We start from the raw sequence: 25,583 nt of genomic DNA on the forward strand, positions 1-25,583 counted from the left end.
GAAGCAGGACCGCTGATAAAAATGTATCAGTCCGCGCTTCCAGTTCTGGTGCAACGTCCAGTTCTAAATGTATGAATCCACGTATTGACGTTTCAACGTCCCATCAGTAAACGGAGAGATTTGGATATAGTCCCCCTGAGGTGGTGTTTTTAGAGCAGTTCTTAACAACTTCTCTTTGCCCGATAAGAGGTCCAAACATTATTTCACTTCCCTATAAAATACTCTAAAATTTGCCATTCAAGATTTGTTGTTATGAAGATAAAGAAATGCAACATTTCCCCCAGAGAAGCGATGGCGATGGAAAAAGCCCTGGCTGTGTGTGTGCATCACAGCAGGCGTGGGTTCTCCTCTCTGGAGTCATGCGGGGCTCCTTTGAAGGGCAGATGAGGAGGTTGGTTACAGATTCCTGTCAGAAAGACGATTACGGTGCCAAAGGTCATCACCGGGGTAACCAGGAAGAGGCAGAGTCGGTCTACTGTACGAGCGATGCCGCTCCAGTTATCCTTCTCCTGTCAGGACGAGACATTTACGCCACTTTTGATCTTTTTAAATCAGACTTTGGGTTGAGGACTCTGAGCTCATTGTCGTCGTTTGTTGCGCATGTGTTTAATGATGTAGTGGCTCCATCCACAGCCGGCTTGATCTCTGCGTACAGCTGATGGCTCCTCCCTCTTCTTGTGGTTTCACAGCTCCACACAGACACCAAAGCTCAGAACTCAAATGAAGCTACTTATGCTTCTATATCTCATGTGTTTAAATGTTTCTGGAACGTACTGGCAGCGTGTGTGACTCGGGTCACCAGTCCGTGTCTCCCAGACTGTTTCTCAAACATCAGCTCACTGCGGGACTTCACACTGTCGTACTCCTCAGCCGAGGCAATGTAGCCCACTGAGCTGGATCGCCGCGGTAACGCTCCATCCCAGACGGCTCTGCCTCAGCAGGGCGGGTAGTCGGCCGCTCACAGGGGGAGCCCCGTCTGTAGTGGGCCGCTCACAGCGGGAGCCCCGTCCGTAGTCGGCCGCTCACAGCGAGAGCCCCGTCTGTAGTCGGCCGCTCCTAGCGGGAGCCCCGTCTGTAGTCGGCCGCTCACAGCGGGAGCCCCGTCTGTAGTGGGCCGCTCACAGCGGGAGCCCCGTCTGTAGTCGGCCGCTCACAGCGAGAGCCCCGTCTGTAGTCGGCCGCTCCTAGCGGGAGCCCCGTCCGTAGTCGGCCGCTCACAGCGGGAGCCCCGTCCGTAGTCGGCCGCTCACAGCGGGAGCCCCGTCCGTAGTCGGCCGCCCACAGCGGGAGCCCCGTCTGTAGTCGGCTGCTCCTAGCGGGAGCCCCGTCTGTAGTCGGCTCATAGCGGGAGTCCCGTCTGTAGTCGGCCGCTCACAGCGGGAGCCCCGTCTGTAGTCGGCCGCTCACAGCGGGAGCCCTGTCTGTAGTCGGCCGCTCACAGCGGGAGCCCCGTCTCAAACCAGATTAAAATTGTGCTATTCAGCCACTTATTTTATTTTTAGAGCTGATTCAGAAACATTCTAATAAGTGAGACTCTACAAGGCAAATGTTTCTTTTTTAAGGCTCTTTATATGTGATGCAATTCTTATTGTGCAAAACCGGCATTTAGTGCATCAGATGTTTGGGTTGGTAATCTTGCCCATGAAGAGGATATTATCTGAGCTGTGGTCAGTGATGATAACCATGAAGGGACGATTGAACTTCAGGACTGGAACATAATTATAGGAGTGAAGTGTTATTGTGATGCCTGTAGCAGCTGCGGCAGTGGCTCCAGCCTCATCAACATCCAGGGTAGCTTGATGGACAACCTACAAGAAATACCAGACATAATTAATTGTCAGAAAGAAATCTGTGCTCATTGTTGATGCTGTTCCTGTTTTACATCTCTACGTCTGAGACTGCCAGTTGTTGCCCCTCTGCAATACCACTCAAGTCTGCTCTGTCACCAAACATGTCTACCATCCCCATTTCAGTCAACACAGTCTTCAGTGAGTATGACGTTTTGATGGAGAATTTGGGAATATAAACACTGTATTTCCTGGGGAACAGACACAACCATGAGGTGACGGACAGGAGCCAACCGCCACATCAATAACCAAGAGTTAGCCGTTGAGTCTCCATTTTCCACACCTGTATTTCATCCATTTCAGCCATTTGGTAACATGAGCGGCAGAAATTGCATTCTCCAGTTTTGCCATGTCGTCCGGCAACAGCAGCAACATGGAGTGAGAGCTGTTAAATGGGAGGTGAAGGACCGATGTGTTAAACATCTGGTCACGATAGGTTTCAAATCTCTTCTCAATATTCATCATCTGAACTGGAACCTGAAAATTCAAAGTTTAAGTGCATTAGTGCATCAAAGTGCATTCGCATCAGCCATTTATGCAGTGTATGGAGATAAGTCCAGGGCCCAGGGGGGAGCCCAGGGGTCCCGGGCCCAGTGTGTGAAACCTCTGGGGCTGAACGAGTCCAGCAGCCTTGCTGGCCACCATTAGACTTTAAGGACAAATCAATACAATAGGTAAATTACACACCCACAAAATAAAGTTTTCTATGTCCCTATTCAATAAAGAGACATTTCCAGTAACCCCATAATCTCGCTTTCTAAATTGCAAGTAGCAGATATGAACAGGGAAATGCTACGTTATCTGCTTATTCTGTTACAAATAATCTGATGAGATAGGTGTGGAGTTAATTCAGTTGGGGATAGACAGATGGAATATTAGTGTTGTTAGTATGATACTTGAGTTCTTTAGATGTTGTTTTCATTCAGGAATCTGAGTTGGCTTTTGCGAAGACAGAAATGTTGACAATAGTGTGGACCAAAGTGGAAAATTCATTTTATTTAAACACAAACACACACACACGGACGCACACACACGGACGCACACACACACACACAAACACACACACACACACACTCATAAAATATTAAATCTCAAACTATGTACAATAGTGCAACATTAAATCTCAATGTTCAGCCTCTGCTGACCCAGTGGAGGAGTGCAAAAAGCTTACAGCACCTGGTATTCCCAGGCGGTCTCCCATCCAAGTATTAACCAGGCCCGACCTCGCTCAGCTTCCGAGATCGGACGAGATTGGGCGTTCTCAGGGTGGTATGGCCGTAAGCGAGAGCAGGTGCAAGAAAATGGCCTTTTGAAGTTAATACGCTCAAACTTATTTTCTTGAAACACTTATTCTGGTGGAGGTTGTCCATTTTGCTTTGTCACAGTCCAAACCTCAATGTTGGAGCAGCCTCCAATCCATTCCCCCCAAAAAGAAAAGGCTATATAGCCTATGAGCGTCATATCATCAAATCTGCCTCGAACGGCTCTTGGATGAGAGGTGAAACGCCTTCAAAAAAATCAAACAAGATTCAACTCCGATAAATGAAATCCACTTAAAAGCAATGGCCATGGCCGGGAATCGATCCAGGGCCGGTGCGGGCCAGTTGACAATTGCTGTAACAGACAACCTGACTGAAACCGCCTGAAGACCCCAGAGGGAGAGTTCGAATCCAGCTTTGGGCATGTGAGAAGAATTATTGTTGTTATTACTATTATCGTTTCAATGCTATAGTAATTATAGTAAGTAGATTTAGAATGTTAATCAAAAAGAATGTATGAGTGTTTGACTCAAGTATTGTAGCTGTTATGTACCCAGCACTGGGAGGTATCATGTTCAAGGACACGAGGAAGTCGTAGAGATAGGAGGAGAAGGAATCATGAAGTTGTTTTGATACAAATGTTGTGTGCACCAAATAAAAGAGGAGAGCGAGCAGCAGACTGACGGAGTTGAGAGAGGAAGCTTGAACTGCTCGTCAGCTCTCCCTTGCAAGGCACTCTTGTTGTTTGCGTGGTTGATCTGAGCCTAGTGAATGAACAGCGCGGGTGACCAAACGTCACCCTCACAAAAATTGGTCCTTCGAGCCGGATCCCAAGACCTGGAGAGGAGCGCCGTGGGACGACCGAACGCCGAAGTCTGCGCAGCCGGAGTCAAAAAGACGTCCGAAGTGAAAGACCTTTCATCACGAGTTGACGGAAGGCCGGTCTTCGTCCCTCCCAGGGCGACCATCTCCAGTGACGGGAAGAAGGCACTAAAACAACTCAGAGAGAAACCATCGAGACAACGGAGTGAGTATAAGACACGAAAAGCGCTACACGGAATATACCGCGGTATTACCTGCCTGGCCATCAGGAGAGAAGCAGAGGCAAGATACACCCGCCTCCTCGGAGGTAGAAGCCTGGTGGATACTCTCCTGATTAAAAAAGAGGGGTTATAAGGCCACGGCGGAGGGACTGAACTAGATATCCTGTATGGATTGAGGGTTGTTCAGTCGGGAGATCAGGCGTCTCCACTCAAGTATATAAAAACTGATAAAGTGCAAACATGGGCAACCAACATTCCACAAAAGGTGCTAAATTCGAAATTCCAGCATCATGTAAACACATGGAAGACAAATATCCAGGTTCATGCTCATATGTTCAGCTGTGGATGACTAAGTTCGATTGGGATGGTAACTTAGACAGGCCAGGCAATATTACAAAATTAAAAGAAGTTATCATACTAACGGTACTGAAACCCAGCAAGTCCTCATGTGTGTTAATGGCAAGAAATGGGGCACTGTTAGAGGAGATTGGGTCCCAGTGGATCCAGTCACTCAACAACCATGGCAGCCTGGCAGCCAAGAACTAAATGACAGACTTGACAGACTGTACGAGCGCATGCAAACTGTTTTTACCAGACGAGCTGACTACAGCGCCATTACGGCCACAAGACAAAAGACTGACAAAAGTTTTGAAGACTATAGCATGAGAATGAAAGATGTGTTCCGAAAAAATAGTGGAATTCCGTATGCGGAAGAACCAGAAGGTCCCTATCAACAGCAGTTAAAGCAAGCTATACATGGGGGATCAAAATCAGAGATAAAAACCTGGGTAGAGAGACAATTAGTTGATTTCGGAACTAGTAACCTAAACCGCTATGAACAATGCTGAAAGACAATGCCAAAAAAGTAAGAACCAATCAACAGGCATGTTTTTCAATGCCAACCCTTTCCCAAGCCGAGGCCGAGGGCGTGGGCGAGGCCGAGGCGGAAGGGGAGGAGGAGGCAACTCCCGTGAAAATGATCGGTGTCATTATTGTAAAAATTATGGACACTGGGAACGTAATTGCAGAAAGACACAATGTGACCAGAGATACAATAGAGGACAGCAGCAAGGTTCTAATCCACCTCAGCTATGACTAGAACCGGAAAAAGATGTCACAAAAATTAAAACAAATCAGGGCACAAAATTTGACCAATTTGAAAAAGATGACTTAGAAGATGTTTTAGACTTAGAAACCATCTTCCTGTTTGCTGAAGGCAAACCAGAAATACAACTGACCGTGTTAGGTAATTCTTTAACATTCTTAGTAGACACGGGTGCAGGTAAATCAGTAATTAGAGATCCAATAGCCCTGGCACCAACTTCTACACAGATTTTTGTGAGATCAGCAAATGGTCTCATAACTAAAGAAAGAATGTCAGTTCCTGTAGATGTTTGTGACCCTGTAAGTGGAATCACACTTAAAGCCCCTTTCGTGATCTCCACCACATGTCCCGTAAATCTGTTAGGAAGAGATCTTATCTCTCAGCTTCAGTTGATGATTCGTACCACAGCCGAAGGGATGTGGTCTGTAGATAGAATGGTTAATCTGTGGGTAAAAGAAGCAGATGATGTCATTCTTAGGACTTGTGAATTTTTGCAGATCATGGATCTTAGATTATGCGAAAATAACTGCCCCTTTACAAGCATTGATGTATGATAATCCCTTAGCAATGACTGATGTGTTAACATGGACCCCTGAGGCTGAAGAAGCATTTACACACACAAAACAGGCCCTTGTAGGTGCTGGAGTGTTAAAGCTGCCAGACTATCAGAAGCCTTTTGAGCAGGTTGTAGATTGCAAAGGTAATTTTATGACTTCAGTTTTGTTGCAGAAGCACGGAGATAAGAGGCAGCCAGTGGCCTACTACTCCCACAAGCTAGATCCCGTAGTTTGTGCACTCCCACCATGCGTTAAAGCAGTGGTGGCAGCATCTGAGGCAGTAAAGGCCTCCGCAGGAGTGGTGCTATATCATGAGCTAACTTTGATAGTTCCACATGCAGTGTCAATACTGCTCCTACAAAGTAAGATAGCATTCCTGTCGCCCGCACGTCATCTTTCCTGTATGGCAGTGTTGCTATCTCAGCCGAATCTGACGATTCGACGCTGCACGACCTTAAACCCAGCGACGCTGCTACCCACCGCAGAAGAGGGACACCAGCACAACTGTCTGGATGAGGTCTCCACCAAGGTCCTGCCGCGACCAGATCTCAGTGATGTCGCGTTGACTACAGGACAGACACTCTTTGTGGATGGATCATCGAGAAAGGATGACTGTGGACGCACTAGAACTGCCTATGCAGTAGTTACAGCAACTGAGGTGGTGGAGGCGAAATCACTTCCCTCCTCCTATTCTGCTCAAGCTGCAGAACTTGTCGCACTCACACGTGCCTGTGAACTAAGCAAAGGACAAGATGTTACCATTTATACAGATAGTCAATATGCTTTTTCCACGCTGTTTGTGTTTGCTCAACAATGGAATTTAAGAGGGATGAAAACGTCGACCGGCAAACCGGTCATGCATGCAGAACTGTTAAAAAGTTATTGGCTGCAGTACAGCAGCCACGCAAAATAGCTGTATGTAAATGCACTGCACACACTAACAACACAGACGCAGTCTCACAAGGCAATGCCTTTGCTGACAGAGCCGCAAAGGCTGCAGCAAATAACAACACACTTCTTGATAATGAGGAATCATTTACCTTAGAACCTGCAGATAATGATATTCTGAAAGAAATGCAACAAAGTGCTCCAGAAAAGGAAAAGGCCATGTGGAAGAAGCGAGGAGCCAAACTGGATGATAAAGGACTATTAACCATAGGAAACAAGCCAATCCTTCCCCGGAATATGCATAAATGGGCAGCATTAGTGAGCCATGGGCCATGCCATGTCTCAACAGGAGGGATGGTACAGATGGTTAATGAACATTATTATACTATAGGATTTCATACCTACTCAAAACATTTTTGTTCACAATGTGCTATTTGTGTAAAACACAGCCCACAGGGAGCCCTTAAGGCCCCTGCAGGCACTACACCATTGCCAAATCATCCATTTCACACAGTTTTTCTAGATTTTATTCAGCTAACACCATGTGAAGGTAAACAATATTGTCTAGTAGTGTTAGATGGATTTACTAGGTGGGTAGAAATTTTCCCCACAGCAAAAGCAGATGCACTGACAGTAGCAAAAGTTTTATGTAGAGAGATCATTCCCAGGTTTGGCATTCCGAAGGTCATCTGGAGTGACAATGGAAGCCATTTTGTAAATGAGATAGTGAAAACTGTAGGAGTAACTTGGACATTGATTTGAAGAATCACTGCGCATACCACCCTCAGAGTGCAGGGTTGGTTGAAAGAGTCAACGGTACTATTAAGAACAGACTGAAGAAATGTATGGACGAGACAGGAAAGAACTGGATGTTTTGTCTCGACCTGGTGAAATTATGGATGCACATAACACCACACAAGAAAACAGGCATCACACCTTTTGAAGCATTATATGGGCGGCCTTATTGCCTACCATACTTTGCAACAACAAATGAGCTAGAACATGTTGAGGAAACAATAGCAGATTATCTGAAAAAAGTGTTACTCAACCGATGTGTGAATACAGTAAATGTTCTGCCTAGTCCTGTGTCTTCCACAGATTCCACCCCCCAGGAACCCATTCAACCGGGCGACTACGTGTGGGTGAAGAAGTTTGTGCGGAAGAGGTGGAACACGCCTAGATGGGAAGGTCCTTATCAAGTACAGCTGACCACAAAGACTGCAGTTCGAGTGGACGGGAAACTGTCGTGGATACACCTTTCACATTGTAAAAAACAGAAAATTCTTCCAGGTGAAGGCGAGGGAGCAGTGGCGGACTCTCCGTAAACGGCTGACGGCCTGTATAGGTCCAGCAACGGCTGAACCCCGTCGGAACCTGTGAAGAGGATCTAAAAGGAAATGAAGTTGTTCTTCCTAATTGTGGTGAGTGCTGTGACGGCGGGACTCGTGAGTTTTGGTCTTTGGAATTTCCGACAGGAGGGAGGTAATCAGGGACAGAAAGATGCTCTGAGACAGGATGAGAGCTACGCGCGCGCTAAACGCACCGTAGTTAGCCACTTAGGACATTCGTGGTTAGAACAAAATCCAGAGTCCTCACACACTTACAGTTTGAATACATGGTGGCGCTATGCTAATTTCACAGCTCGGACACAGAATCATTCTCGTTGTTATGTTTGTTCTATGCTACCAGTTTCTGTGCATACACCGCGAGTAACTGCTGAACCAATGACAGGGAGTGTAGGACAGTGCTTTGTCCACATAGGGCTAAGCCGTGACACGAACTTCACACTCAAGTTGTTGGACGGAACGTGGTTCACTCGCAGCAACTGCACCCAAGAGCCACTACGGACAATGGCAGGGAAAGCCAATAGATTCAGATTCCCTGTGCTAGGTGCAATAAATCACACATACTGTTATGCACGGAGTGGTGGTAGAGATTTGGGGTCGTTACACAAGGATGTCTGTAAAGTTGTTTATACGTCATGCGCACTGGGAGTCAATCGTGATGTGAGGTTTAACACTTCAACTGGTCGGCCTTATCGGAAAACGTGTCTACAGCAAAAGAAAAGTTCCGAACAGTGTGAACAGGAGTGCATTGATGACCCCCGGCACTTATGTGGTGCATATACCTTAGATGAAGCAACACAGAGGTGTCCAGAAGGTTATAACTGTACATGTAACTATCCCGCTTTCGCGCCAGGAGACAAAGGCACGCAATTAGTGGATAAGGGATGGTGGTTATGTGGACACAATGCGTATGCAGACCTACCAGCAAACTGGTCAGGAGTGTGTGCTCCAGTACATCTCAAGGATCACACAGTCATAATTTATGCTGCTAATGCTAGATCTGCACCACAGTTGCGTTCCAGGAGAGATTTGAATGACGAGTTCAAACCACATGACTCAGTGTGGGGCACAGATGTACCACGAGAGTTTAAGCATTGGTCAACCGGAAATAAAGTGACCATGACACTCTTTCCGTGGCTAGGAATAGGAAAGAACATATTGAGATTGGAAACAGTTGATTATAGGTTGAAAGCATTTACTAATTTGACAAAAGTTGCTCTCACAGGAGTCAAGGAAGAATGACAGCACTAAGACTGATGACCTTGCAGAATAGGATGGCCTTAGATCTCATAACGGCCCCCCAGGGAGGAGTGTGTGCAATGGTAGGAGACAATGGTACTGTTGTACGTTCATCCCAGAGAATGATGCGGATGGTCACCTGATAGATAGCGCATTGAAAAATTTAACTAAACTACAGAGAGCTATGATTGATGATGGTAGTCCCCCACCAGATTGGCTTACAGGAATGTTGTCAAGGTGGAGGGAACTGTTGTTCAAGATAGGAATGATGATAGGGATAGTGCTGCTAGTATTAGCCATACTAGCTTGCTGTGTAGTACCTCTTGTTCGGGGTTGCATTGGCTGGCTCGTGGGATCGGCTGTTACTAGTGCTTTGCTGCAGGTGGAAGAACGATCTCTACTGGACAACGATGAAGAGGAATCAGAAGAAGAATGGACAAATGTGATGCAAGATGTAAATGAAATGTTTAAGATGTCTTAAGCTGTACCCATGTTGAACTCTGAGTGTAAGAAATGTGTTTCTAGGAAAATGACGTAATGCATTTAAATTTCATGAAATGAAATGATGTAATACTGACAATGAGAATCTAGACGCATTTAACGATAAACAGGAGGGAAATGTGAGAAGAATTATTGTTGTTATTACTATTATCGTTTCAATGCTATAGTAAGTATAGTAAGTAGATTTAGAATGTTTAATCAAAAGGAATGTATGAGTGTTTGACTCAAGTATTGTAGCTGTTATGTTCCCAGCACTGGGAGGTATCATGTTCAAGGACACGAGGAAGTCGTAGAGATAGGAGGAGAAGGAATCATGAAGTTGTTTTGATACCAATGTTGTGTGAACCAAATAAAAGAGGAGAGCGAGCAGCAGACGGACGGAGTTGAGAGAGGAAGCTTGAACTGCTCGTCGGCTCTCCCTTGCAAGGCCTCTTGTTGTTTGCGTGGTTGATCTGAGTCTAGTAAACGAACAGCGCGGGTGACCAAACATCACCCTCACACTACGATAGCTTAAAACAGGCATGCTAGCGCGTATTTAGCAATTTTGCAAAAGCCGGCAAGTCGAACAACCGACAACAATGTTTCCAAAACTAAAATTTTCGTATTTTTCGTATTTTGTTATTAACCCCGGAGGGCTGAAGCAGGACCGCTGTTAAAATGTATCAGTCCGCGCTTCCAGTTCTGGTGCAACGTCCAGTTCTAAATGTATGAATCCGCGTATTGACGTTCAACGTCCCATCAGTAAAGGGAGAGATTTGGATATAGTCCCCCTGAGGTGGTGTTTTTAGAGCAGTTCTTAACAACTTTCTCTTTGCCTGATGAGAGGTCCAAACATATTTCACTTCCCTATAAAATATTCTAAAATTGCCATTCAAGATTTGTTGTTATTAAGATAAAGAAATGCAACATTTCCCCAGAGAAACGATGGCGATGGAAAAAGCCCTGGCGTGTGTGTGCATCACAGCAGGCGTGGGTTCTCCTCTCTGGAGTCATGCGGGGCTCCTTTGAAGGGCAGATGAGGAGGTTGGTTACAGATTCCCCTCAGAAAGATGATTACGGTGCCAAAGGTCATCACCGGGGTAACCAGGAAGAGGCAGAGTCGGTCTACTGTACGAGCGATGCCGCTCCAGTTATCCTTCTCCTGTCAGGACCAGACATTTACGCCACTTTCGATCTTTTTAAATCAGACTTTGGGTTGAGGACTCTGTTTGAACCATCTGAGCTCATTGTAGTCGTTCTTGTTGCGCATGTGTTTAATGATGTAGTGGCTCCATCCACAGCCGGCTTGATCTCTGCGTACAGCTGATGGCTCCTCCCTCTTCTTGTGGTTTCACAGCTCCACACAGACACCAAAGCTCAGAACTCAAATGAAGCTACTGATGCTTCTATATCTCATGTGTTTAAATGTTTCTGGAAACGTACTGGCAGCGTGTGTGACTCGGGTCACCAGTCCGTGTCTCCCAGACTGTTTCTCAAACATCAGCTCACTGCGGGACTTCACACTGTCGTACTCCTCAGCCGAGGCAATGTAGCCCACTGAGCTGGATCGCCGCGGTAACGCTCCATCCCAGTACGGCTCTGCCTCAGCAGGGCGGGACATGCGCAAGATGAGGGGTAATCGCTGGAGGAAGAGCTGGCAGAAAAAGAAAACAGGATTTGGAACACTGATACTGATGTGTGTATGTCTGTGTGTTATAGTGGAAAAACCACATGTTCATATATCCTCTTTATATGTTATTAAGTCACATGTTCATATATCCTCTTTCATATGTTATTAAGTCACATGTTCATATATCCTCTTTCATATGTTATTAAGTCATATGTTCATATATCCTCTTTATATGTTTTTAAGTCATAGGTTCATATATCCTCTTTCAAATGTTATTAAGTCATATGTTCATATATCCTCTTTCATGTTATTAAGTCATATGTTCATATATCCTCTTTCATATCTTATTAAGTCACATGTTCATATATCCTCTTTCATGTTATTAAGTCATATGTTCATATATCCTCTTTCATATGTTATTAAGTCACATGTTCATATATCCTCTTTCATGTTATTAAGTCATATGTTCATATATCCTCTTTCATATCTTATTAAGTCACATGTTCATATATCCTCTTTCATATGTTATTAAGTCATATGTTCATATATCCTCTTTCATATGTGATTAAGTCACATGTTCATATATCCTCTTTCATATCTTATTAAGTCATATGTTCATATATCCTCTTTCATATGTTATAAGTCATATGTTCATATATCCTCTTTCATATCTTATTAAGTCACATGTTCATATATCCTCTTTCATGTTATTCAGTCATATGTTCATATATCCTGATGTTCATCTGTTCAACAAAGGGACAACAGGATGTGTGTGTCTTACCTGTTTGGTCCACTCAGACATGACGTGCGTGCTCGGCGTCCTGAAGTGGAGGTTGAGGACGACCACACAGTTCAGCACCACCACCGTCACCACCACCATGATGAGCATCAAATATCTTCAACACACAAACACACTCAGATGTTTTCCATTTTTTAAATCTCAGCCGGTTGTCACCTGGTTCTGCAGCCCTAATGTATATATAGTTTGGAGAAGCAGAATATATCTGATTCAGAGTTAAAGTGGAGTAAATGGTGCGTTTACCTACTTCACAATAAGAGGAACGGACGTGGATGTTTCTGGAGCCTTTGAGAGATCAAGAGTAGGAAGACAGACTGAGCGAGCAGCATCGAGATGGACAGTGTCAATTTCTCACCACCGACACACACACACACATTTTTATTATCCTTTTTAAAATATATTCAAAAATCTGTTGGGAGCTAATTAATGTTTCTCGATTAATGGCGGCCCCTCAGCTCCGCCCACTACCGATGTTTGCTGCTTTATTAGCTGTGTTGTCCCGTGCTGACGTGATATTCAGCTATAATGTCTGATTCTTTGGGTGCTGTTGAAGGTTAACTCAGTTCATGTAGTTGTGATTCTGAAAAGTTCCCAGACTGTTAATCTGCCTGACGCTGGCTTCAATACGTTCTGTGACTCTGCACTGACTGTCTGTGGGCAGGTAGTAGACCAGCGAGGCCAGGAAGGAGATGAGCACGCAGGGGATGATGATGTTGACCACGTAGAAGAGAGGTTTGCGTCTGATGACCAGGTAGAAGGTGATGTCCTGATGCTTGTTGCTCTCCATGGGAATGTGTTTGTAGGTGTTTCTCTTGGCGGGTCGGTGGATGATCTCCCACTCACCATTCTCTGTTGGTCAAAGCCAGAGTTCAGACACAAGTGATGAAGTTATGACTGTCAGTCTGGTTGGAGCTGCAGCCAGTCTGAAGGCTCAGGCTCTGGGGAAAACAACTTCTCTGCATGTATCAACAGCATCCAGTACACTGAAAGTCACCCACAAGCTCCAGGACTGTATGCAGTAAAAAATAAAAATAAATGGAAATTAATCATTACTTGGTTACCTGTGAAGCTTGCAGGATCAATAATGATCCATTCAACCGTCCACTTGGTTTCATTGACTATGTCTTCCTTCAGGAGCAACCTGATCTCTTTGGCATTGTACGTTAGAGAGCTGCAAGGCAACATGGGAAATGCAGTTCAGAATTTAAAAAGCCTTTTTTCCTACTGGGAGAGTTTAGCTGCACCGTGCATTTTATTTTTGCACCTTTTTCTCCTCTCATATGTGTTTAGATTCTATAAAATCTTGACTCAGCTCAGTTTAAAACATCATGTCACAGTTTGTTTGCGTTTCAAACAACAATGAAAAATCCTGCCCGTGCATACGTGAATTTGAGCGTGCAGTTCTGCCAGTCAAAGGGGAAATATTTGACGCTGATGGAGCAGGACGATCTGAAGATGGCGGGTGGTGACCAGTAGCAGAGACCTGTTGAATCCACCAGAACGTTGCAGTAGTAGGTCACGTTGAATTGGGCATCGTTGCTGAGGAGGTGGTTGTACACACACGGAAATGTATTAAACATAACGAATTCAAGTATAAATAACAGACACGTGATACTTGTTCATTATTATGACTATTTGATCATGTTAAAGGGGTTGAAACCATATTTTGAAAGATAAAGGCGGTGTTTGATTAGAAACTCTTTCTGAACTCTGGTGCTCTGAAACATCTCCGCTTCCATTTTCAGCTGTTTTTATTATCAATAACGTCAAATCATCCATCCATCCAAATCGTTGTCCTGTTGGACCACCAAAGGACAAACACTTTCCATTTAGCACGGACAAAAAACCCCAAATCCTGTTTAGCAATAAAGCTCGGCTCCATTCTCAGGTTTGTAGGTGTAGCATGAAGTCAGGCCCACTGCTGCTTTCTGCAGCTTTGGGAGAACAAGAATAGATTTTATCAGCAGACTGTGAGAATAAACAAGTGGAGTTTGTTCCTGATTGTAGCAGGAACCTCTGCGCAGGTAAAGCTAACACAACCAGCTGGATCAAATTAGAAACACAACAGACAGTAGATAGGGCCAAAGAGTAAAGATGCTTTTTGTTAAAAAAAAACAAACAAAAAATAAATAATAATAAAAGATACAGCTGAGGCTGAAAGTGTCTGAAATAGTCTAATAGTTTAATTATTTATCCCTCTTCACATTAAACAAGACTTTAAAATTCCTCCGTTCAGAGGTTCTGGCTTCAACCATAAACTATTCTAAAAACGGAATAATTAAAATAAGAAAAAGAATCATCTTAGAATAAGCAAGGGATTGCGAAGTACACAGTCACAGATTCTCAATTTAATTTTTATGCTTATTTTGTGAATATATTTTAGATTTGATATTTTTTTAAATTTGAAACTTTACTGTGTTTCCTTATGTGTTTATCTGCTTTGTGTTATGTGACTGAGGATCAAAACATTTTTACATGTACATTTTGGCATAAGTTAAAAATACATTTGTGTAATTCTAAGCTTAATATCATACTGTCGAAATATTTGCATGAGGAAGTTTATGTAATGACAGAAACTACATTTTGGGTATAAATAAAGTTGATGAGTCTTTATATTTTTTGTTAAGTTTAAATGTATTTGTTATTTTACTCTTTATTTGCATATTTGAATGAAACTTGAACGCAAAGTTGTCTGCTCCTTTGTTTACTTCCGGTTGCTGTCGCTAGTTTCCGGTCTCGTGAGCTAACTCTCGCTAGCTTGTCACTGACGGTGGTTGTCAGCGCAGCATCAGCGAGTCTCCAGCCCGGACGCGGCTCCTTCGTGCGTCCACAGAGGCTCCGTCTGTCTCCTACTGACTTGTATCTCTACATTTGGTCGTCGCTGCTGGTTGTCAAACGTTTGCTGGAACTTGTGGCGCTCGGCTGCCGGCGACGGCAACTATATCTGTTTTAAAGAAGCGGAGGAGACCGCGGAGGAGGTTCCGAGGATGAACCCTCAGTGCGCCCGCTGTGGGAAGATCGTCTACCCGACAGAGAAAGTGAGCTGCCTGGACACCGTGAGCTGGATGACCCGGAGAAGCGTCCTTTTAGTCCGTTTTTGCGAGGATGACAGAAACGGGAACCTTTGGGCAGGTCCTGTGAAGTTGGACACGTCGGTGATTGAGAAGTGGAAGGAAAACGACCCTTAAATAGCTTTTTAGGACTTAAATGACAGATATCACAGAAAAAGAGCTCATCAATAACTGTAAATGAGCCAGACTTGCTGGTCAAACCAGGCTTTTGTAGGAAATCTGGCCTCCTTTTAAGTTTTTAAATGCATTTCTTTAAAGTCTTAGAACACAGAGGAACTCTTGTATTGGGGGCAGAAAAGGTACATTTTTACCTGGTAAAATTCAGTCAAAAGAGCACTAAAAGCATGATAAACTGAATCATGTAGATTCTAATGACGTAAGCTGGAGCTCCTACAGTTACAGCCCATAATGAGACGGCAACTGTTTCTGTGAAAGTGAACTTTTATACAGTTTACATTCTGCAGATTTCTGTCCAATTTCAATGCAAACATTCATGTTAATCGATATAATAGAAATCTGTTACACATCATGGATCAGTCAGTAATCTTGGACAACAGCAACGTTTAATCCTGGATCACTGCTCCATATATTTAAATGAACAAAGACGGCTGATACTGATTTAAGACAGAATTTGTGCATTTTGATGATCACATTCATCGGATTTTTAACCACTGATGGAAACTTACTGATTCATTTAAATCAGGGGTGTCAAAGTCAAATGGACAGAGGGCCAAATAAAAATGTAGCTCCAAGCCGAGGGCCAGACTGATCCAATGTTCATTGAAACATTTTAAAATGACCGCATGTAGTCTAGTGCAGGGGTCACCAACCTTTTTGAGACGGAGAGCTACTTCCTGGGTACTGAATCATGTGAAGGGCCACCAGTCTGATACACACTTCTGAAATAGCCAATTTGCTCAATTTACCTTTAACTAAATGTCATTATTAATAGTTAATGATATTCATCTCTGCAAAGACACTGATCATGTTAATGATTCCTCACAATCAATATCAACAATGATTTAACAAGATCGGGAACAGATGAATATCAATATGCAACACTTTATTTCTATATTTTGTCTTAGTGCAAGTGTTTTTCAAATTGAAATAAAATGTTCAAAACCATTTTAAAATGATCACTGCTCCAACAGTCCTAGGAAATCACAATGTCCCATTTTTACCAGCCACTGACATTTTTTAACAAATCATGAATTACTTTGCACCACGTTTGTACAAATAATAAATCATGTAAAATACTCAGTACACCCAACACACCAGGACCAAGGAACGTCAGATCCGAAAATTCACCACCCTACTGGCAAAACACAACCCCAGCGGAACCAACCCCTTCTCCAACCATGACACATCCCTGTCTGACTCACAACGGGAGAAATGGGTAAAAAAACTATCAGACAGGGAGCTCACACAAACCGAGGAGGAAGTGCTGTCCAAAGGTTTGAATTTTTCAGTCACCCCTGAAGAGGTACCGACTGTCGAACTCATCACAGCCACTGAGACTGCCATCAGAAACAACAAACTCCCGGAAGCAGAAGCAGAACAGATTAGACTCAAAGTAACAGCCGCTCTTGCTAGTGCAAAACCTCCCACCTCCAATATCACGAATGAGGAAAAAAGAGCCATTGCATCCTTAGCCAAGGACAAGAACATCACCATCTTACCAGCTGACAAAGGTAGGTGCACGGTCGTACTCAATACCACTGACTATGACACCAAGATACTCAGTCTCCTGACAGATACCGCCACATATGAGAAACTCAAGCGAGACCCCACCAGCTCATACAAGAAGAAGGTGGTAGACTTACTACAGAAACTGGAAAAGGATAAAGCCATTGACAGACCACAATACTACCGTCTATATCCAGGAGAAACCATCCCTTGCATTTATGGATTGCCCAAGATCCACAAACCAGGGACCCCTCTCAGACCCATAGTAAGCAGTATCAATTCTGTAACCTACAACATTTCCAAATACTTGGCCTCCATCTTGTCGCCCATGGTTGGCAACACCCCACACCACATCAAAAACTCCCAAGACTTTGCTCAAAAAGTCAGTGGACTCACACTACTTCCAGAAGAGACTATGGTATCTTATGATGTCACGTCACTCTTCACGTGCATCCCCACTGCCAGCGCCATAGACACCATCCACAAGCACCTTCTATTGGACAAGAATCTTACAGAAAGAACAACCTTAACACCGGCCCAAATCTGCACCATGCTGGACCTGTGTTTGAACACCACCTATTTCCAGTACAGAGAAGGCTTCTACAGGCAGAAACATGGCTGTGCCATGGGCTCACCAGTATCCCCCATAGTTGCCAACCTATACATGGAGAAGGTGGAATCCCAGGCCCTGACATCCTTCACAGGAACTGCGCCAAGCCACTGGTTCAGGTATGTTGATGACACCTGGGTCAAAATTCAAACACAAGAATTGGAAGCGTTCTCCGATCACCTCAACAAAACAGACGAGCATGTAAAATTCTGATCACTCCCAACTTGTGTTCCAGTGGGTGGTGAGAGTCAAACTGGAGGTACTGGTCGGTATGTGTAGGTTTTCTGTAGACTTCGATGGTGAGATTTCTGTCCTCAGTGATCTTGACTGCGCAGTCCAGAAAGGCCAGACTGTTTCCTTTTACATCTTCCCGGGTGAATTTTACATGTTCGTCTGTTTTGTTGAGGTGATCGGAGAACGCTTCGAATTCTTGTGTTTGAATTTTGACCCAGGTGTCGTCCACATACCTGAACCAGTGGCTTGGTGCAGTTCCTGTGAAGGATGTCAGGGCCTGGGATTCCACCTTCTCCATGTATAGGTTGGCAACTATGGGGGATACTGGTGAGCCCATGGCACAGCCATGTTTCTGTCAGACTGATCCAATGTTCATTGGAAAATTTTAAAATCACCGCATATATTCTAGTGAACCAAACTGAACCAACTGAAAACCTAACAAATATTTTACAATATGATCAGATAAATAAAGCAATAGTTTCTTATGGCTCTGTCAGTCATTTTTAATTTTCAAGAGGCACAAAAGACAAATTTGCTTTCTATAAAATCCCCATAACATGAACATTAAATGAATGAAGCGGTATTATTCAAGGCACCATCAGTAGATTTTCTCATTTAGCAAAAGTGGGCTAAATTTACTTCAAAGAAAAAAATGATAACAGCAATTTTCTATCATTCACTCAACTGAAATATTTTTAGAACATAATTGGATTGAAATACAATAACATAAAGTGCAAAAATCTATGAAGCAAAAACAACACTTTCTTCAAGGAAAAGGCACATGTGCAGTGAAAAATATTTACCTTTAACTTTTAAACTTGAGCTGAGTAATAATTGTAAATGTGTTATTGCAGCTTAATGTTCACTTGTTTGAGGCTGATACTTGGTGGTGTCTCATCTTTTGGACGAGTTCATCAATGTTGGGGGTCCGGCTCTGAGCTGAGGAACTCCTCACAATTGAGTGAAGGTGTTCAGCAGGAAGTCCACTTCTGTGTGATGTTTTGTTCAGCTTCATCAAAGAAAGCAGTTGTTCCCGCAGGTCTGTGCTGCCAAACACAGGCAACGTTGGAGCAGCCTGGATGTGTGTCGGGGAGGAAACGGGCAAACTCCGCAGCACCCACTGCCCCATGTGTTGCCTTCAGGGCATCACTGCATTGGAGCTCAATCACCTCCATTTGGAGCTTTGGTGCTGAGCTTTCCACCTCAAGAACCTTTGGTCTGGGAGTTGAGTTGTGTCTTTCCCTTTGCTATCCAAGAACATCCGATCTCCTCAGGAAGCTGGAAACATCTTTGCAGCACCTTTCCCTGGCTTAGCCATCGCACCTCAGTGTGATGGGGCAAATCACCACGCTGCGTTTGCCACTGGCTCAGAAACGCCTTGAACTGGCGCTGAATTAAACCTTTGGCTCTGATAAAGTTCCCTGCGTGCGTGATGGTGAACATTCCATGTTCCATGTCCAGGGCTTCAGCACACAACGATTCCAGGTGTATGATGCAATGATGAGCTGTCAGTTCAGCCGTAACGTTTTCCTCCTGCATCTTCTCCTGTATCTTGGCCACCAGTCCACTCCTGTGTCCACACATGGCAGCTGCTCCGTCTGTTGTCCAACCCACCAGTTTTTCCCGAGGCAGCTCCATCTCATTTCCACATCTTGACACCTCTTCATACAAATCATGTCCTGTGGTTGTGCCGTGCACAGGACGTAACGCCAGAAACTCCTCTGTCACGTTGAGGCTGGAGTCCCCTCTAATGTCGCTGCTCTCATCCACAGCCAGGGAAGATGCCATGAAATCTTTCCCCTTTTTCTCCAGCTGCTCTTTTAGATTGAGGGACAACAATGGTGTTTCTGCTCAGGCTCCCGTTTAAAAAGAGTTGCCTTTTGTCTGGGCAAACTTGCTCACAAACTTTAAGCATGCAGTGTTTGATGAGATCCCCCTCTGGAAATGGCCGGGCTGATTGAGCGATCTCTTCTGCCAGAATCAAACTGGCCTTGACAGCAGCCTCGCTTTGAGATTTGGCTTTTCTGAACAGAGCCTGTCCAGATTTGAGGCCTGGTTTTAATTCCTCAACCTTCTGTAGCTTTTGTTCCATGTCCATATTCTTGTCTTTGTCCGCGTGTTTAGCTTCATGATGCCGTCTCAGATGATATTCTTTCATTACCGCCACCCTTTCTCCACTCAGAAGACACCCAGGTTTCCCAGCTGCCTCCGTGAACATGTGCTCCACTCCCACCTTGTTTGAACCCCCGGTTCTCAGTGTCCACCTTCCCTTTTGCCATTTTATGGGTATCTGAAAGTTAGCTTTTGCTGTTATGCTCATGACTACTGAGAAATAATGAAATGAAGCCACCTCCCGCTCAGACTGTCACCGTTGCATTGTGGGAAATGTAGTATTGGCCAGTGTAAAACATCTGCGGCCTGTGGGCTTTATGAGCTTTAAATGATTTCTTTTGACTCCCATTTATTTGGCTGTTTGGATATCATCTTTGCTAGTGTGTGTGCGCGCGCACGCTCTATGGAACTGGCATAAAGGATGTTAAAATTAGTCTAAATTAAATAAAAATCCATCCATTCATCATTCCCAACAGGCGGTGTTTGATTAGAAACTCTTTCTGAACTCTGGTGCTCTGAAACATCTCTGCTTCCATTTTCAGCTGTTTTTATTCTCAATAACATCAAATCATCCATCCATCCAAATCGTGGTCCTGTTGGACCACCAAAGGACAAACACTTTCCATTTAGCACGGACAAAAAAACCCAAATCCTGTTTAGCAATGAAGCTGTGGGGAGAGTTGAGGAGCGTTTCTGAGGAACACGCTGCCATATTGGGTCCAAGCTGCTGGGGTTTTTGTTGTTTCCAGGTGAATCGGTGGGCAGCGGCGTTACCGCCTGTCTCTGCCCCTCCCCCCCCCCCCTCCCCCCCCCCCCCCCCCTTCGTGGTCGTGGTCACGCCGGGCATCTTGACTGGTCCCGTTTTAAACAGGTTCTGTTGGGAACAGGTGTTCTCCAGAACTGTATTTCAGGCTGCTGTGCTGAAGGGCTGTTTTCAGTAGCAATAGAGCCAGAGTGTGCCTGCTTCATATGAACCCCCCCAGGCCGTGCTTTCCTCCTGGCTGAGCCATAATCAGCTCTGGATGGACTGGTTCACGCTTGGACTGAGTCACGATTTGATAGCTTGACTGATTCTTACAGTTTTGGATCAAACCCCCATCTGCTGATTCCAGGAGATCTTTAAAGGATCTCAGAGCTTCAGATTTATGAAGCCTGCTCAGCTCCCGGCAGCGCTGATGAAACCATTTCATTCCTTCAAAAAAGCAGAACATGAAGCTCCAGAAAAGGTTTTTGGATCAAGTTTCCAACAGAACGAGGACTAGTGGGTAAAAGCGCCACTTTAAAGCCTCCACGCCTCAGAAAACATCCACCTTTAGGATGCCTGACTTTAGAGGATCGTCGGTTCGCTCCGAGCACAAGAACAAACATGTTTAACCTCAGTCCAAGAACATCTGACCTGAAATGATCAAAAAGCTTCAGCGTAAAAAGATGGTGGAGAGAAAGCTGCTGGGAGGTTCTCAGAAGAGAAGTGGCATTAAAGCCAGCTGGAAGAGTCCAGCCTGCTTCCTGCTCCTCCAAACAGGCGTCTCCACACCAACACTGAGGAACACGGGCTTCTGTTCTTCCTTCTTCTCTTCTGACTATTGTGTGTTTGATGAATGCAGCATCCACTCCCCCACTCACATCATTACACTGCTCCTGGTTTCACAATGCTCCTCAGACAGATGCAACCAGAGACACTGATGCCGTCAGACAATAAACCTGAGTGTTGTTGTGTCCGGTTATTAACATGTTCCATGCTTTTCCTTCTGCAACAGTTCATCACACCTGCTCAGGGAAACCTCGGTGTAAAGGAGGTGAAGCCGTGCCTCAGTGACTCTACTTTGCTGTTTTAGAAACTAACAGTTATTAGATGAATATACAGTGTGCACGTACGCGCACACGTGTGTATAAACACTTAATACACGCGTGTGCGTGGATGTAGACTTTTTAGTACTTTGGGTTCATAGACTTTTAGTATTTTGCAGATACGTGTCTGTATATAAACCAGATCCTCCTGTAATAAAGAACTAAAGGCTGACTGTTGTCACGTGACCTGTCTCCGTCTGTGTCCGATGATGGAACCTGCCTGGAACATCTGGTCCACAGAAAAAGCAAAACAGCTCACAGAACTGGTCCAGTTTAGACCCAAAAATGACATTAAATAATGAAAATGTGTGACGCAGTAGAACAATGGACGAACTTTCTATTGGTCATTGACAGTTTCACTCATCGTCATCAGAATTCATCAAAAATATTTAAACCAACAAACTACACACAGAACCGCAAAGTTTAGAGCTTAAAGGGAGCGACAGGTGAAGATTTAAAGCTCAACGCAGCTGAAGAAGTTCCAAAAAGGAGAAATATCATGTGGTGCTTTACCGCCACCCGGTGGACACCGTGGAACTGCAGACAATAGTTAAACGCGCTCCGACACATTCTGACCTCTGCTGCTCCTCCTGGACTCCAGGGCTGCAGAAATATGCTGCTTTTACAAGTCTTTCAAATCTGTCAAGCATCATAAATATTTATTTATTTAACTAAGTTAGTCAGTTTTAATTTAAATGCAAAAAACATATTATGGCATTAAAATAGCAAAACAACTTTAATCTGAACCCTCCCAGAATGCTTTTATAGTAGTGGAATATTAATCAACAGCCATAAAGTTGTTCATTAACAGAGGAAAAGGAAAGGTAAAAGTATTCCTTTCAGACTGAGCAGGAAGACTGAAGACCGACAAGGTGAGTGGAAACGAAGAGCATTATTGAAAAGAATTGACAGTTGTGTTTGGAGATAAAATCAAGATTTGAAAACAGTTTTGTGACTATTGAAGAGCTGCATAGAGCTGAAGAATTCTTGGCTTAAGAAAATTCAACAAGACTTCATATTTAGTTTTAGCACAAAACATCGTTATACATTATAAATGAAAGGGCTTATTTAACTTTCTATAGTCTGGCTTTAGTTATAGTTGAATAGTCTTTCTAAGTGAAGTTTAGTTTATTTTTCTGCTCTTTGCTACTGATCCTAAAAGAACTTTAAACCCTCCCAGAATGCTTTAATGGTAGTAATATATACGCCATAAAGCTGTTGATTAGGTGTAAAAGTAAAAGTGAAAGTATTCTGTTCAGACAAGATTATGCTGTTAACGTTGTTAGAGAGTCTTAACAGGTATTAACAAAATTTAAAACTTTTTTGTGACAGGTGAAAAGCTCTTAGAGTTATTAGAGCTGTTCAACAGTCCAGGTCACAGCTGGATATTTGGATATACCTGTCAAAAACATCTAATCGTGGGCAAGTTAGCATCTCTCAGCCGGACCAATTTAAGACAATAAACTAAATAACTAAATCCACACAGGATCACAGGACACCACAGGATTTTGGGTTCATGTTGCACGTTTTCTCACAGTGGTTTATTGTTCTATGTTGTGGAACCACTGTGAAAGAAATGCAGGAGTGGGTGTCATTTCTTTCATCTATTTTAAATAGAGCAGTGATCTTTGAGGACTTGGATCATAGAAATAATTGAAGAGGGGAACAAATGAGGGAAGTTAAAAAGTCCTGACTAGCATGTTTATGTAGCACCAGATAATTTAGTGGCTGAGCTGAAGACAGTCCTTTCACCATGTTGGCCTGTGGAAAACCAGTGTTGTCGGCCCGATGGACCAGCGTCCCCGTCGTTGCCGGACCACCGTTGGCCACCAGTGGGTTTTGGGATCAAAGTGGGGGCGTTTCCTGTATCCGGTTCTCCTCACGGATCCATGACTACAACATGTTGCTGCAAGTGCAGAGACGTTGCTCTGGAAAGAACTTTAGAGCACATTCAGTGCTGCAGGATGAGGGGCTGGAAAAGGTGCCAGTTCTTTTCTCACTGCAGGGAACAGTTAAAAAAAGCAGCTTAAACTCTGAAAACATGAAAATGATACAGAGACATCATTGATTTATTGATTCAGTTGTTATCCAGAATGGATTAGAAATGTTCCTGTTTGATAAAAATGCAGTGAATTGGGATTATTTAACTCCAACCTCTACAGATTATTTACCTTCATCACAGTCTCATCACTATTTCTGATGTTTCCTCAGGATGGACGAGGACAGAGCAGAGTCCACAGTGCCCAGCTGGGTGTCCCTGAAGAGTGACCGGTCCAAAGGTGGAGGAATAGACTTCAGAAGTTCAGAGGAATGTGAAATGAGAAAACTAAAGCGTGATGATGTGTTTGTGTGGCAGCTGTTAGTCACATTAACAGCAGCAGGTTGTGAGTTTATTATTGGAGATGTTTAACACTTAAATCTCAGACAGTCATATAGTTACAGACTTAATGTGAATATTGTTGATTAGAAACAAGAATCAGGTTTAAACTGAAAGATGAATTCAGACATAAATGCTGGAACAATATTGAGTCTTGATCAGGTTCTTTCATCCTATAAATCAAAGGACTAATAGAGATGTGTTTCATAGTGAGAGGGGGGAGCACATCCTATCAAACTGGGACCAGTCAGCTCCACCAGGAGAGTCCTCTTGTTCACAATCTGGAAGCAGATCTGGAGATGCTGAAATGAAGCCCAAACAAAGTAAAACTGTTCAATATGAGATTTAATTTGTGATGTCATGAATTTGTAGTTGTGTTGATGATTTATTATTGATGGAAATCATTGGTTTACTTATGTTCAGGAAGTGATCTGCAGGAGGTGATAGAAGGTCATAAGATGTCTGAAGAGAAGATGTGAACATGTGACTGAAGGAACTCATGAAGCAGGAAGTGGAACCCTGCTGAACAAGATCTACACTGAGCTCTACATCACTGAGGGACAAAGTGAGGAGGTGGACACACAACATGAGGTGAGAGACAGCTTGAGAGAACCTCCAAGAAGAACATCCAGGACACTCCAATCAAGTGCCAGGACATCTTCAAAGTCTTATCTGAGCAACAGAGACACATCAGAGTGGTTCTGACCAACGGTGTCGCCGGCGTTGGAAAAACCTTCTCAGTGCAGAAGTTCAGTCTGGACTGGGCAGAAGGTTTGGAGAACCAAGACATCAGTCTGGTGCTTCCGCTCTCATGGAGGGAGCTGAACTTGATCAGAGATGAGCAGCACAGTCTTCTCTCACTGCTTCATGTTTCCATCCAACATTACAGAAGATCAGAGCAGAAGATCTGACTGTCTGGAAACTTCTGTTCATCTTTGATGGCCTGGATGAAAGCAGATTTTCACTGGGTTTCAACAAGCATCAGGTCATCTCTGATGTCACACAAGTATCGTCCGTTGGCGTGCTCCTGGTGAACCTCATCCAGGGGAACCTGCTTCCCTCAGCTCTCATCTGGATCACCTCCAGACCTGCAGCAGCCTATCAGATTCCTCCCTCGTGTGTTGACAGGATCACAGAAGTACGAGGCTTCACTGACTCCCAGAAGGAGGAGTACTTCAGGAGGAGGTTCAGTGATGAAGATCTGTCCAAGAGAATCATCTCACACATCAAGGCCTCCAGGAGCCTCCACATCATGTGTCTGATCCCAGTTTTCTGCTGGATCACTGCTATAGTTCTGGAGGACATGATGACCAGAGACCAGAGAGGAGAGCTGCCCCAAAACCCTGACTGACCTCTACTCACACTTCCTGAGGGTTCAGATAAAGAGGAAGAAGCAGAAGTATGGAGGAAAGCAGAGACCAGAGGAACTGACTGAGGCTGATAAAGAACTCT

General features: G+C 44.2%; 2 protein-coding genes and 1 non-coding gene across 3 annotated transcripts; 1 reads left to right on the plus strand and 2 right to left on the minus strand.

Annotated features, from left to right (window-relative positions):
• Positions 1 to 1,549: 1,549 nt before the first annotated feature.
• LOC130523730 (alpha-1-antitrypsin homolog) lies at positions 1,550 to 2,354 on the minus strand. The gene is made up of 3 exons (XM_057029229.1): positions 2,131 to 2,354; positions 1,891 to 2,038; positions 1,550 to 1,808 (listed from the first exon to the last, which is right to left on the minus strand). The coding sequence occupies exons 1-3, from the start codon at positions 2,310 to 2,312 to the stop codon at positions 1,614 to 1,616; spliced, it is 525 nt and encodes a 174-aa protein (XP_056885209.1). The 5' UTR covers positions 2,313 to 2,354; the 3' UTR covers positions 1,550 to 1,613.
• A 657-nt stretch (positions 2,355 to 3,011) lies between these two features.
• On the minus strand, positions 3,012 to 3,130 carry LOC130525102 (5S ribosomal RNA). The gene has a single exon (XR_008950378.1). It is a non-coding gene; the product is annotated as a 5S ribosomal RNA (ribosomal RNA).
• A 2,034-nt stretch (positions 3,131 to 5,164) lies between these two features.
• LOC130523725 (uncharacterized) lies at positions 5,165 to 10,215 on the plus strand. The gene is made up of 2 exons (XM_057029223.1): positions 5,165 to 8,120; positions 9,667 to 10,215. Exon 1 carries the CDS (start codon positions 5,717 to 5,719, stop codon positions 6,722 to 6,724), a length of 1,008 nt encoding a protein of 335 aa, XP_056885203.1. The 5' UTR covers positions 5,165 to 5,716; the 3' UTR covers positions 6,725 to 8,120; positions 9,667 to 10,215.
• Positions 10,216 to 25,583: the final 15,368 nt, after the last annotated feature.

Source organism: Takifugu flavidus, chromosome 4 (assembly GCF_003711565.1).
Source record: "Takifugu flavidus isolate HTHZ2018 chromosome 4, ASM371156v2, whole genome shotgun sequence".
In the NCBI taxonomy this organism is placed as follows: Eukaryota; Metazoa; Chordata; class Actinopteri; order Tetraodontiformes; family Tetraodontidae; genus Takifugu; species Takifugu flavidus.

What these genes read in the sequence shown, in the direction of transcription:
- LOC130523730 (XM_057029229.1), bottom strand. Translation starts at nt 2,312, where the DNA reads ATGATGAATATTGAGAAGAGATTTGAAACCTATCGTGACCAGATGTTT. An exon ending in CTGAAATGGATGAAATACAG is followed by an intron (nt 2,039 to 2,130) that starts GTGTGGAAAATG and finishes TCTGTTCCCCAG; the next exon opens with GAAATACAGTGTTTATATTC. An exon ending in AACAACTGGCAGTCTCAGAC is followed by an intron (nt 1,809 to 1,890) that starts GTAGAGATGTAA and finishes TATTTCTTGTAG; the next exon opens with GTTGTCCATCAAGCTACCCT.
- LOC130523725 (XM_057029223.1), top strand. Translation starts at nt 5,717, where the DNA reads ATGATGTCATTCTTAGGACTTGTGAATTTTTGCAGATCATGGATCTTA.